At 31.0% G+C, this 14317-nt stretch overlaps 1 protein-coding gene across 1 annotated transcript; it reads left to right on the forward strand.

The window, feature by feature from the left end:
- The first annotated feature begins 5845 nt into the window (after positions 1 to 5845).
- LOC102604982 (F-box/kelch-repeat protein At1g55270) lies at positions 5846 to 12057 on the forward strand. The gene is made up of 2 exons (XM_006354092.2): positions 5846 to 6155; positions 9856 to 12057. Exons 1-2 carry the CDS (start codon positions 6093 to 6095, stop codon positions 11104 to 11106), a joined length of 1314 nt encoding a protein of 437 aa, XP_006354154.1. The 5' UTR covers positions 5846 to 6092; the 3' UTR covers positions 11107 to 12057.
- The last annotated feature ends 2260 nt before the right edge of the window (positions 12058 to 14317 follow it).

Here is a 14317-nt window from a genome sequence, read left to right on the forward strand (position 1 = left end):
GAGGGGGTTGTAGAGTATGTTTTTGTGGATGACTTGACATTACTTATTTTTGGAAGTTGTTGTTGGTCCTTTTCTTGATGATATGCTCATTGAATTTTTTTTAGTTAGTAGTGGTTTAGTTGCCAAGAAATCTAACATAATTTATTTTTTTTTAAAAATAATATATTTATTAATAAGTGATGTATGTAGGATGAAAATATATTGTATTTTCGATTATACCTCATCGAAAATATGATTGTTGCAAATATTAATTAAAGTCACTTTGTTGGATATGGAAAATTTTCCTCAAAATGAAAAATGATGTAATTGCTTATCTGAATAATGTAATAAGGGGTCAGGTCAATAATACTTATGTTATTGCCCTACTAATTTAATACCTCCTTTCGATTTAAATATATATTTTTTTCGAATTGATATTTAATTTTAAAAGAATTGCACATTATGACAACATTTTATTAAAACAAGGTTATAGATAAATTCCACTAGCTCTATTGAAATAGTTGACAAACTTACCATCTTTTTGTAAAGTTCTTTTGTTTTATATTTTGTCTTTTGTAAAATTCTTTAAATTAGTTTCAATCTTATTTTTATTTTTTATTTTTAAATTGATTTATATTCAATTTGCATCTCCCTATAAGACAGTGACAAAACAATTCCTAGAAGAAAGTAGAAAAAGCTAATACATCAAATTAACTATTCAATATTGACCAAAGTATAGGACATGAATTATTTTATTTTAAGGGAAAGAGATATTGTTTATATCATAATAATAATAATAATAATAATATTAATAGTACTAGTAATACTAGTTATTATTATAATTATTATTATTTTTGAATTAAGTCATTATTTTCTATCAAAAACGTTGTATTATTTCAATTTCAACGTACGTTAGATATCAAAAGGTCATGCAAACATGAAGTAATTTGAAAATATTTTCATTTATCAATGGTGATCAAGTTATGATTTTCATAGTGTTGCTTCTTTTTAAGTCAAATTCAAATGTTTTTTCTGATTGTCGAGTCTAATTGATTTGACTTTTTTCCTTGCCACACCTCTTATACTTTTTTTTTTTTTAAAATCATTATTATTTGTTATTATTTTTGCTCGCATTATCTAATAAGTACCTTTCTAAAAGCCAAATTCTATTCAACTTTGATATTTATTGGTTTGATAATATTTGAATTTTTGAATTTGTGTGTGCTATAAAATTTATTTTTTTGAACCAAAACTTGTGAAAATGACTCTTAGAAAATGAAATTATATGTCACATAATAATATTTATAATAGTAAAATTTGAGAGGTGATTTTTAGGAATTTGTAGGTTTTTAGATGGAATTGTTTGACCTTTACAAATCAGACAAAATGGCAAGTAATTGTTTGGTGTGGACAATTGTATTTTGCATATACTCGTGTTTAGACTTATAGTAGTGTTTGACGGATTGGATAGAATTCCTCCATTCTTAATTAATAATCTCGCGTTTGCGTTTCGAAAATAAAATAATTTTAATAAGGAGCTCTTCTCCATTTAAGGGAACTTACGTGTTGCGAGTCCTTATTAATCGGTATTTTAAAACAGATACTGAACACCGGATGCGGAAAAAAAATTGAGCAATATTTTTGTATGTCATGCCAATAATATTAAGATAAATTTTATATTTTTCTCTTTTATTTTTTTCCTCTTCAGAATCTTAGCTACTCCACTATTTTTCACATGCTAAATTTGTTTATTGTAAATTAAGTTTTTCTAATAAAAACTGTTACGTAAGAATCTACCAAATATTTATAAAATTATGCATGACAATTTTATTAAAATATATGAAATAATATCCAATGTGTATTAATTAGGTGAAAAAATTTATACTTGATAATGTATTTTTAATACACATAATTGTATTTTATTTTTTTGGCATTTTTAATTCATAAAATCTGAATTCGTGAATCATTTTTTGTATGTATCAGTACACACTGGTATTTCTGGATTTGATTTACACATTTCTTTGGCAAAAAATTTGGTGTGTCTATCGAAAACAGCTTAATGACTAAAATTCACTATATTCGTCATGACTAACCTCGTCTATTTTAGAATTTTTTTTCATACCATAATTACACAAAAGTAACTTAATTTATATGAAAAAAGTGATTTTTAGTAAATAGTGATATAAAATGATTACCAACTTTTATATAATTATGATTATTATTTTAAATTTTATATAATTAGCATATGATAAATAAAATAAGAAAAAGGGATCTCAATAAAAAAAAAATCATAATTGCATATTGATAAATATAAACATAGTAAAATCAAACTTCATTATTAATCTTCACCTATATAATAAATAGTTATAGAAAACTATAAATGGCCGGCATAATTGATTAAATATTAAAAAAAGGACCCACAATAATTTGTTATATGGAAATTGAACTTACCATACATCTTTATTTGACCAATCAATTAATGTTTATGAGGAATTGGTTATTGATTGTTGTGCTCTCACATCTTTATTGTTATGATATGCTTAAATATATATAATTATATAACATGTTACTATCTGTTGTTGTATTTGCTTAGGAATTGGTTATTGATTGTTGTGCTCTCACATCTTTATTGTTATGATATGCTTAAATATATATAATTATATAACATGTTACTATCTGTTGTTGTATTTGCTTAGGAATTGGTTATTGATTGTTGTGCTCTCACATCTTTATTGTTATGATATGCTTAAATATATATAATTATATAACATGTTACTATCTGTTGTTGTATTTGCTTTGTATTTTATTATTTTATTATCTTTTTTTCTATAATTCAGAATCTATCCGAAACAATCTTTATACCTCACAAAAATAAAATTTGCATACATTTTATTACGTTAAATATATTATTGTTGTTAATTATATAACACGATAGAATTGGTTGTTGTTAATTATATAAACGATGTGTAAGTGTTAGTATGGTAATGCTTCAGAATTTCTATGTATTGCGCTCATAAGAACTAATGTCCCATTATTTATGAGTGAGCTCGAGCGCAATTATCGAGTCTATTGAATCGGAGCGCGATCATTGTAGATAATATACTATATAATATTAAGATTCACGCTCTCTATTAATAAATTATTTATTCTTTGAATTTAAATTCGCTATATATGATTAAGGCCAGCGAAAAAATAAACTTCTTACAACTTACCAACGTAAAGAAAAAAAAAAGATAAATCAATTATACAAATAACATATGCTCACAACAATTAAAATCCTAAAATTAAATGAGATTAAATACTCAAATAAGATAGCTAAACATTAAACATTGAAGCAAATATCACTTCAAAATTCTCTACATTAAATTCACCATAAAAGATACCTTCAATTTTCTTTTAATTTTTGGGGAAAAAGGTCTGAAATATATCCGAATTTCGACCGAAATTGCTGTAACAATACCGAACTTTGGAAATAACCTTTTACCCCCTGCACTATTTAATAATGTATTTTAAATACCCATGTGAACATCATAAATATTGCATCATTATAAATAGTAATGTGTCCACGTGGGCACATATATACCTTTAAAATACACTATTAAATAGTGCAGAGGGGTAAAAGGTCATCATAAAGTTTGGTATCATAACAGCAATTTCGGCCAAAGTTAAAGTATTTTTCAGACCATTTTCCTTAATTTTTTTAAATATAGAAAATAAATAAATTCTCATTATAATCCTTAATATTCACTCCATAAAGGAGCTTTGATGTTTTTTTTTTCTTGGTTGTGAAGAGATATTTTTATTGGTGATTTAGGTAGAGGCATTAATTATAAGTGAAGGCTAGTCTTTTTCAAATTATTGTATTTTTGCATTTACTTGAACTCTTTGTATGGTTATTGGTTAACAACAACTAACAGTTTGATATCATTAAAATAAAATAAAAAATAACAAGGAAAAACAAAAAATCAACTTTAAAATTTATTTGACAATGTATTGAGGAAAATTGTTTAATTTAGGCGACAAGGGGTGCTAATCCGACTACCTAACCCACCATGTCAGGTACAAATCGATCATAGGTTCAAATCATCGGTCCCTCGATTTCTTACATATTTTCTTTAGTCCTGTCGAAGATGCTTTCTTTCTCCAGGTAGGGAATATCTTAAAGAATGCAAGAGTCGTTATATTATTTTGTTAATCGATATAAACATATTACACGATACTATGAAATTTTTGCAATCATTGTAACGAAGGAGTAGTGCATATATTCGTACGCTTTGACTTAAATTATATATATGTAAAAAAAAAGACAAAATTAGGACAACTTCTATTGCTTAACAATAAAAACCATTGTTTATTTTATTTAAGGACTAATTGTTAAAAGAAATTAATAGCCATGGGTTATTTAGCGATAAATTTCTTAATTAATTCCAAATTTTTTAATAGTGATATGTAAATGAAATTACAAATAGATGAGGTTGCTACTTGGTTTAAAATTGGAGAACAATTCACAATACCACAAAATAAATTATAAATCTTTGACTTTTTCTACAATTTCTTGTAATATTTATTTCTTGATTATTTATTTTTGGTTTTCTTTGATTGGGACAGTGCAAAAACAAGTGTTTTGAATATTAAAATTTTGAGTCATATCACATTTAAATTAAATTAAATAGAATAATAAACATGAAAAGAAAAAGTCTCTCCATTCTATGATTTCTTAATTATAGTGTAATGAGACATCTATTATTAAAATTTTAAAATATTGATAGTCATCATTTCCTAGTAAATTCCAAGAGTTATTTTATGTTCATTATAGTTTACATCAAATTTATATTACACAAACATCTTGCTTAGTGGAAAAAAAAACCTCTGTCCTTCTGAATTAGTTTGTGTGTATCTTGATTAATTTAACGAGTAATTTGCTACAATTCAGTAAACATAGTTCGCATTAATGTAGCTGAGTTAAAATCACTAATCTTTTTTTTTCTTCGAAATAATCTTGTGTATTTCACTAATTCATTTTTAAAAAAAAAATTAGAGTCTAGAGAGTTCAATTGTTTAATATTTTTTACTACAACCACTCAACTATTTATTAGGGAATTTTTTAATTTTCTATAAGCTGTTGTTAGCCAATCTTTATTCTATGTATAAAGAAATAGATTACAAAACTATAATGGAATATGTTTATTGATCTTTAATGTGTTTATGAAATTGCAACAATCTAATTAGTACTCTTTTTTTTCATTATTTTTTGATTTCTATTTCTACTTGTTTCCTTAGCCTTAGTCTCTTATCATCTTGTTGTTTCTGCCTTTTTTCACCGTTCTTTGAGTCAAGGTTCTATTAGAAATCATTTTTCTATCTTCTTAAAATAGGAATAAGTTATGTGTATGTTGTACGATAAAATCTCTATCCTCTCAAAATTTTAATTGTGTATTAATAATTATATATAATAAATATATAATTAGTATATATTAATCGAGACAATAAATATTTTTAATCGAGCGATCAAATTGTATCTTCCCAAGTTACCCAACATGAAAAAGATAGTACCTTTTTTTAATTTCATATTAAACAAAATCTTATTTTTATTACTATAAATCTAGTGCTGACATTTTCAATATATATATTTTATAACCACAGGGGACATAGACAACAGTTTTAAGTTTGACCCAATTAATTAATGATAAGCATTAAAAATTCTGCTTAAGTTTCTTGTCCTGTGACTAAAAACAGGAAAAAAATAATTAAATTTCTCAGATTACAGAAAAATAATAATTATTGCAATAATAATAAAGATTTTCTTAATTTGTTTTCAAGTAGGTGAAAAGATTATATTCCAGCTGTAATCTTCAGTTTATAATTTTGGTCTATAAAGAGAAAAATGCCTATCACTGTTTTGAAGTTGCTGTAGTTCTAACTTCCAAGCACTAATATTTTTGCTTTTTTTTTTTTGGTCTTTTTTTGTTGGCATTTTGAAAGGGGGTATAAAGTGCAAAAAGGGTATATCAAAGTTCTTCTTTGGGTTTTAGTTTTCTTGATCTGATTCTTGTGAGGGGTGAAATTGTTGGGATTTGACCAGAATCTTTGTGTATGAAATTTTCATTTCAAAAATGGACCAAACAATTGAGAGGTCTCCAAATGCACACAGGGGTTTTAGAGTTCAAGCTCCACTGGTGAGTCTTCATAATCTTTTGGCTTTTCTTTTGTTAATTTGTTTGATTAATGTCTTTTTTTGAAATACCCTGATGAAATTTCCTGGTAAATGAGCTACCTTGACAAGAATTTTTGGTATTTAGCTTGTTTCTTGAAGTACCCTGATGAAAATTCATGGTAAAGGAGCTATCTTTATAAGATTTTTTGGTATTTTGCTTGTTTGTTGAGGTACCCTGATGAAAATTCATAGTAAAGGAGCTCTGTTTACAAGAGTTTTTGGTATTTAGCTTGTTTCTTGAAGTACCCTGATGAAATTCTTTTGTTAAAGGAGCTACTTTGATAAGAATTTTTGGTATTTAGCTTGTTTGTTGAGGTACCCTGATGAAAATTCATAGTAAAGGAGGTACCTTTACAAGAAATTTTGGTATTTAGCTTGTTTCTTGAGGTACCCTGATGGAAATTCATGGTAAAGGAGCTATCTTTATAAGATTTTTTGGTATTTTGCTTGCTTGTTGAGGTACCCTGATGGAAATTCATGGTAAAGGAGCTAGCTTTACAAGAATTTTTGGTATTTAGCTTGTTTCTTGAGGTACCCTGATGGAAATTCATGGTAAAGGAACTAGCTTTACAAGATTTTTTGGTATTTTGCTTATTTGTTGAGGTACCCTGATGAAAATTCATAGTAAAGGAGCTCTGTTTACAAGAGTTTTTGGTATTTAGCTTGTTTCTTGAGGTACCCTGATGAAAATTCATGGTAAAGGAGCTATCTTTATAAGATTTTTTGGTATTTTGCTTGTTTGTTGAGGTACCCTGATGAAAATTCATAGTAAAGGAGCTCTGTTTACAAGAGTTTTTGGTATTTAGCTTGTTTCTTGAGGTACCCTGATGAAATTCTTTTGTTAAAGGAGCTACTTTGATAAGAATTTTTGGTATTTAGCTTGTTTGTTGAGGTACCCTGATGAAAATTCATGGTAAAGGAACTATCTTTACAAGAGTTTTTGGTATTTAGCTTGTTTCTTGAGGTACCCTGATGATTTTTTTTGTTGTTAATGTTTCAATCTTTCAATTATTTTTGGTACTTAGCTTGTATAGATTTTGGGTCTGTCTTAATTTGGCCTTTTGGGGCTTCTATTAGCATGAAAATTGGGAGGCGTCCAGGTGAAATTCTTGCTGACTGAGCAACTTTTCAACGGGTTCTTTGAACTTGTCCCCTCTATTGGTATCAACATGTTTATGGATTTAACCTCTTCATGAATTTGAAGATTCATCTTTTTGTCCTCTGCAGCATTATAAAGTTATGAACAACTATGTGGACAAGCTAGCTTGGTCACCACGGCTATTAAATATGTTATGAACAACTATTATGTTGTCGTCACGTTTCTGATGATCTCTTTGATATTAGCCTGGTAAAGAAGATACCTAAGCAACAATTGTTTGTGTTTAGCTAGTTTCTTGAGGTACCCAGATGATTTTTTTGTGAAAGGAGCTACTTTGATAAGATTTTTGGTATTTAGCTTGTTTCTGATGATTTTTGGTATTTAGCTTGTTTCTGATGATTTTTTTCTTGTTAAGGGAGTTACTTTGATAAGAATTTTTGGTATTTAGCTTCTTTCTTTTTTAGAAAATTGGGGGTAGGGTAATGAGAAGTGGGGGAGAGGATTACAACGTGGGGAATCGAACCCTCACCAATAAGATGAAAGTTCAGGTAGCCAACTAACTGAGTTACTAAGGTTTCCCTTGTATGTAACTTGTTTCTTGAGGTACCCTGATGATTTTTTTTGTTGTTAATGTTTCAATCTTTCAATTATTTTTGGTACTTAGCTTGTATAGATTTTGGGTCTGTCTTAATTTGGCCTTTTGGGGCTTCTATTAGCATGAAAATTGGGAGGCGTCCAGGTGAAATTCTTGCTGACTGAGCAACTTTTCAACGGGTTCTTTGAACTTGTCCCCTCTATTGGTATCAACATGTTTATGGATTTAACCTCTTCATGAATTTGAAGATTCATCTTTTTGTCCTCTGCAGCATTATAAAGTTATGAACAACTATGTGGACAAGCTAGCTTGGTCACCACGGCTATTAAATATGTTATGAACAACTATTATGTTGTCGTCACGTTTCTGATGATCTCTTTGATATTAGCCCCTTAGCAATTATATTAGTTCACTCTTTAACAACTGTGTTATTTCAAATTAGCACTAGAAAAAAGATGATTGAATGTTGAGTTGACTTGAGTCTTTGAACTGTTTTTAGACTATAGTTGCCTTTCAGGAATAGAGAATCCCATCACAGGTTCATGGTTAAAGATTGAATGAGGTCAATTATTTGTGATAAGTGAATAAAGTCACAATTACATTGCATCTTATTCAACTGAATCTATATGTTGTGTGAGAAGAAGTTTCTACTATGGGGTGAGCTTTTTCTTGCTCTTATCGGAGAAGACTGTGATTGCCAAGGAAGGCTTGAACTTTATAACTGCATGTGGTTATCTTGATTCTTGATTCCATTCATTCATTAGGAATAACTATGTTGCTCGGACTCTTCAAAAATGTTGTCAGGTGTGTGTCGGATCTTCCAAAAGCCATGCATTTTTGGAGGATCTAACATGGGTGCAACTATTTTTGGAGGGTCCGAGCAAAATAGAGGAAAAATAAGGACATTTATGATTGTCTATAAGACTTTAACATGGAGCTGATTTGCCGTTATCTTTTCATTTCCGTTATAAAGAGATCCTCTTCATTTTTTCTAAAACATCGAGTACCTGCATTTGCAAGCGCCTGTCTTGTGTATCTTCAAAGAATTTTTCCTTTTCAATAGTTTTCTATTGGAGCTTTCCATGAGTTCTTATGTGTTTCCTCACCCCCTTGAGACTCTGATAAATGGACATTCCTTTTCTTAGGAACACATCAAGATTCACCACTGGTAGATTTGTGAGCACTAATCACTGACACTTCAATTAGGGTCATTTGATAGGGTGTATAAGAATAGTGCTATCTATGGTGTATTAGTAATGTTTGTATTAGTTATGCTTGCATTAGTTATGCTAAGATTATTTCTTATGTTGTGTTTGGTTTATTGTATTAAAAATAATATGCATTGCATAACTTTAAAAAAAGGAAATTGCTTACAAAATACCCTCCACAAATATGGTGTAGTAGCTGTGTAAAATGTTTTGAGGGGCAATTGTGTCTCTAATCATGTAAATGCATGCATTAAACCCTTTGCATTACTAATATCATGGAATTTCATGTATTAGTTATACATACCTTAATACCAAATAGAGTGTATTACTAATGCAAACATTACTTAATACATGTGTTGAAAAAGTGTATCAAACAAGGTACTAATAATACAAAAAGCTAATGCATGCATTATAAACTATACCAAACGACCCCTTATAGTAAAATGATCATTAAAGTGGGTGATATATTTTCTGGTAGGGATAATTTGTGAGCTCTTAGCTAATAAAAGCTGCTTTGGTTCGGACCACATAATTTAGACTACTGTGTTTATTCCTTGTCCAGGCATTATCCTTTCTCAAACTCACAGTCATGCATATCATCAGCTCTCTTTTTCTCAATTTTAGCTTAAATAGTGAATGATGATTTGTTTTTATATCAGTTTTTCTGCTAGTGTATTTGTTAACTTAAAGGCATTCCCCGCTGCTATTCTTATCAGCTGCTAGAATACACCTGCATTTTCTAATTGGTAAACATTTGCAGGTTGATTCCGTATCATGCTATTGCAAGGTTGACTCAGGGTTTAAGACAGTTGTAGGGGCAAGAAAGTTTGTCGCAGGATCAAAAATTTGCATCCAGCCGGACATTAATCCTCACGCACACAAGACTAAAAACTCCCGTAGGGAGAGGTCAAGAGTGCAGTCACCTCTTCTGCCTGGTCTACCAGATGATCTTGCAATTGCTTGTCTAATACGTGTTCCTCGTGTTGAACACAACAAGCTCCGTTTAGTCTGCAAAAGGTGGTATCGGCTTCTTGCTGGAAATTTCTTTTACTCTCTCAGGAAGAGTCTTGGAATGGCGGAGGAGTGGGTATACGTGATAAAGAGAGATCGTGACGGAAGGATTTCATGGCATGCATTTGATCCAACATACCAACTATGGCAGCCACTTCCACCTCTTCCTGGGGAATATAGTGAAGCCCTTGGATTTGGTTGTGCTGTTCTTAGTGGTTGCCATCTCTACTTGTTTGGAGGAAAAGATCCAATCAAGGGGTCTATGCGACGGGTAATCTTTTATAGTGCTCGTACAAATAAATGGCACAGGGCACCAGACATGCTTCGTAAACGTCATTTCTTTGGTTCTTGTGTAATCAACAATTGTCTTTATGTTGCTGGTGGAGAATGTGAAGGAATCCAAAGGACTCTCCGCTCAGCTGAGGTTTATGACCCCAATAGGAACCGCTGGACCTTTATTACTGATATGAGCACAGCTATGGTGCCCTTTATTGGGGTTATTTATGACGGGAAATGGTTTTTGAAAGGGCTGGGATCCCACAGAGAAGTTCTAAGTGAAGCCTATAACCCGGAAACCAATGGATGGAGCCCTGTCACTGACGGGATGGTTGCTGGTTGGCGCAACCCAAGCATTTCCATGAACGGTTGCCTTTATGCTTTGGACTGTCGTGATGGGTGTAAACTTAGAGTATATGATGGAGCCTCAGATTCGTGGAATAGATTCATTGACAGCAAACTCCATCTTGGAAGTTCTCGTGCTTTAGAGGCTGCAGCTCTGGTTCCTCTTAATGGTAAACTCTGTATAATTCGTAACAACATGAGCATTAGTATGGTTGATGTATCAAGCCCTGATAAACAAGTGGAAACTAACCCACATCTTTGGGAGAACATTGCTGGTAAAGGTCACTTCAGAACTCTATTTACTAATTTATGGTCAAGCATCGCAGGACGAGGAGGGTTGAAGAGCCATATTGTGCATTGTCAGGTTCTACAAGCCTGAGGATTGTAAGTAATGTCTAGTCGTCCTTCTTGACGAGAACTAGGAATAGGTTCAGCCTCTTCAATCTCAAGAACAAAATCTTTTCCATTAAAGCAGTTTTGACATCCTCAACATGGTCTCATTCCGTTTGTGAACCAAATTGTTGCATCATTCATTTTCACTTCGAAATGACCTTCTGCAGCCTCTGCAGATAATGCTCAACCTGGTAATATTTGTGCCTGTCAAGTGGAAGTGTTTTGATTGTCCATAATGGCGTTGAAGAGGTGGGATTTCACCGCCAACAGCTCGTGCATGGATTTCTCTGGTATTTTCATACTTTTGCCATTAATACATCGCAAACGTCTGTTCAAACGCAGAGTTTGGAAGTAAAAAATGAGGTTGTTTCTTTGCATGAAAAGATCAGATAGCTCTATATTTTGTGTATCCTTTTGGCCTGTAGTTTTGCACCGATAGTTTCCCGTCTTAGAATACCATATTTTGAACATAGGTTGGTCATTGAACTTGAACGATATATAGCCGGAATCTCTGCTTCTTAGCTTCTTCTCTCTGCCTTCTTTTCAAGATTTGTACACAACATAATTGGAATAGGAGTGGCATTGCTAGCCAGCATTATGATCTTGCTGCCCCTGCTGTTGAATATGTCGCTTATGATCGGTTAGAACGTAGTTTCTGTGTCATGTCCTAAAGCTTGTGCTTTACGACGAAAGGTATTGTAGAAACAGGTATTGATAGGTTCAGTGATGTGACATTTTCAAGATTTTGCATGACATGCCTGAGTTTGTATTCATGCTTGCAAAGGTTAATGTAAAATCTTGAAAGAGTTACATGTTGCGTTTTTCGCATTAGAATTCGTCGAATTTCCTGTTTGTTGTAATGTTTTAGATGACATTTGGTTAAATGTAATTCTAAAGTTTTTTTATTGAAGATGTGATGCTAAATGTTTTGGTATTATGATGATGACATGAGCTGAGCTTAAATGGGGAAATATGGTTATTGAGGATTGATATGGCCGACCCTAACTTGTTTGGGATTTGAGGCATAGCTGTTATTGTTGTTGATGCTGCTAAACTAAGTTGCTCTAACTCTTGAAAAATGTTGATCAGTGCATGTTGGATCCTTAAAAAATAGTGCATTTTGGAGGCAATTTTGGAGGATCCAACATGAATGCGATAACATTTTGGAGAGACCGAACAACATAGATGCTAGGGGATCGTTTGGTAGGATGCATTAGAAAAAAAAAAATAGGGCTAATGCATGCATTAGCTTTGTGTATTACTAATATATTGTTTGGTTTTTAATATTTGCATTAGCATGTTTCCCCTTAAATCATTTTCCATATCATTTTCACCGTATTTATGGAGGATATTTTTGTTAACAAATATTGTTTTTTTTATTATTATCGAAATTATGCAATGCATGTTATTTTTAATACACCAATCAAATAATGCATAAGAAACAATATTGGCATAACTAATACCAATATTATTAAAACATCATATTCAACACTATTCTTATACACTCTACCAAACGACCCCGAAATGTTTTGACATTTGCAAAGTACATTGCTACCAAGTGAGGAGCTTTGTCAAAATACAAGTGATTCCTTGAACAAGTGTGTTTATCCTGCTTGTGAGCTTCTTGGACCAATAAGAGTTTTCTGGTCTTTGACTATTATTATTAAATTATATTATTTTTGATAACCGAGAAATCCTCGAGGGCAAGCTTGTGAACGGTTCTAAACTTGGTCAATAAGAATCTCGTTCCTCAACCCTTCTACACTTTTATATTAGACTTTTGTCTAAATTGTAGGTTTAAATTGATGACCAGCATCTAACTCCCACAATCACATCACAACACATTTTAAGAGTCTATACATTAAATACACATTTATTAACACATTTGGCAACTTCATTTTCAAAATCACAAGAATGACAAAACAAATATATTATATATTATCACTTGAGAACATTACAATTCCAAGAAACACAAGAAAGAACTAAGCAACAACAAACAACATATTCAGTATAGTTCCACAAATATGGTGTGAGGAGGGTAGAGTAAATGCAGACTCTGACAGGTGGAAAGACTGTTTTCGATAGACCCTCAGCTCAAGAAAAGCAAAAAACACAACATTTATGGAAACAAATAAGAACTTAACAAAGAATCATATATATCTTAAGTCCCCCTATTAAGCATTTCTTGAAATTGCTTGAATGATTTTTCTCTTTCAAACTTAAGTTGTTTTCTGAAATTCTTGATAAAATCATCAGCCAACTTGTTCACATCCTCCACCAAGAACTTGTGCCTCGTCGACGCGATTTTCTCTCTATTTCCACCATCTTTTTGCAACCCCTTCATATGTTTTGATGAATTTTCATGGTGATGATTATGATGATCCATTTGAAACTTATTTTTCGCGTTTTTCGCGCTTCTATGGAGGTTGAAGAGTTAAGTTAAATGTTGATGGTATTCTTATCTAGTGAAACTTGATGTTTAAATAGTTGCAAAATTGTGAGTTTAAATTGTTTTTTTTTTAGCTTTAAAGCATGAGTTTTTCATGGGAAAAAAGCAAAGGAAAGAAGAAGGAAAGTTATAAAGATTAGTTAATTTATTCATGAGTGAAAGGCATTCTTATGAATACTTTGAAGCCAAAAAGGAAAAGGCAAAGCACTTATTTAGTTATTGTTAAATTTTAATTTTAGTCCGATATCTGACTAAGCACATTTAACTGTCAATTAATTGAAATGTATATTTTTTATCCACTTCTTCGTGATTATTATTATTTGTCCATTTAGTTGTCTCTGTTTTATGTTATGCTTATATTGTTACTTCATATTTGATGGTAATATGTTTTAAATATCGTCCAAATGTAACATGTTTCCTACCCAAAGGGACTAAATACATACATTTCACATAATTGAAGGTCAAAACGTGATTTATCAAATTTTAAGAGGATCTAAATTAGAATTTATCAATAATCAAGGGACTAAAAGTGTTATGTGTTAGGGTTTTGCCCTGATTTTCTTACCATAATTTAAGATTTATTTTTCCTTAAAGAAAAAACAAAACATTACCATAAATGTTTTTACTTTACTTGAAAGGAAAATATAATATTATTTTATATTTGGTTTATTCTCTCCTTTTAGGACTCCTTTTCTAGTAGGAAAGGTTTTAGGACTCTATAAATATAGGTTTGTTTCTTCTAACACAA

Source organism: Solanum tuberosum, unplaced genomic scaffold (genome assembly GCF_000226075.1).
Source record: "Solanum tuberosum cultivar DM 1-3 516 R44 unplaced genomic scaffold, SolTub_3.0 scf00172, whole genome shotgun sequence".
NCBI lineage: Eukaryota > Viridiplantae > Streptophyta > Magnoliopsida > Solanales > Solanaceae > Solanum > Solanum tuberosum.

Coding starts and splice junctions, on each gene's coding strand:
- LOC102604982 (XM_006354092.2), top strand. CDS start 6,093: ATGGACCAAACAATTGAGAGGTCTCCAAATGCACACAGGGGTTTTAGA. Junction 6,156..9,855: donor TTAGAGTTCAAGCTCCACTG/GTGAGTCTTCAT, acceptor AAACATTTGCAG/GTTGATTCCGTATCATGCTA.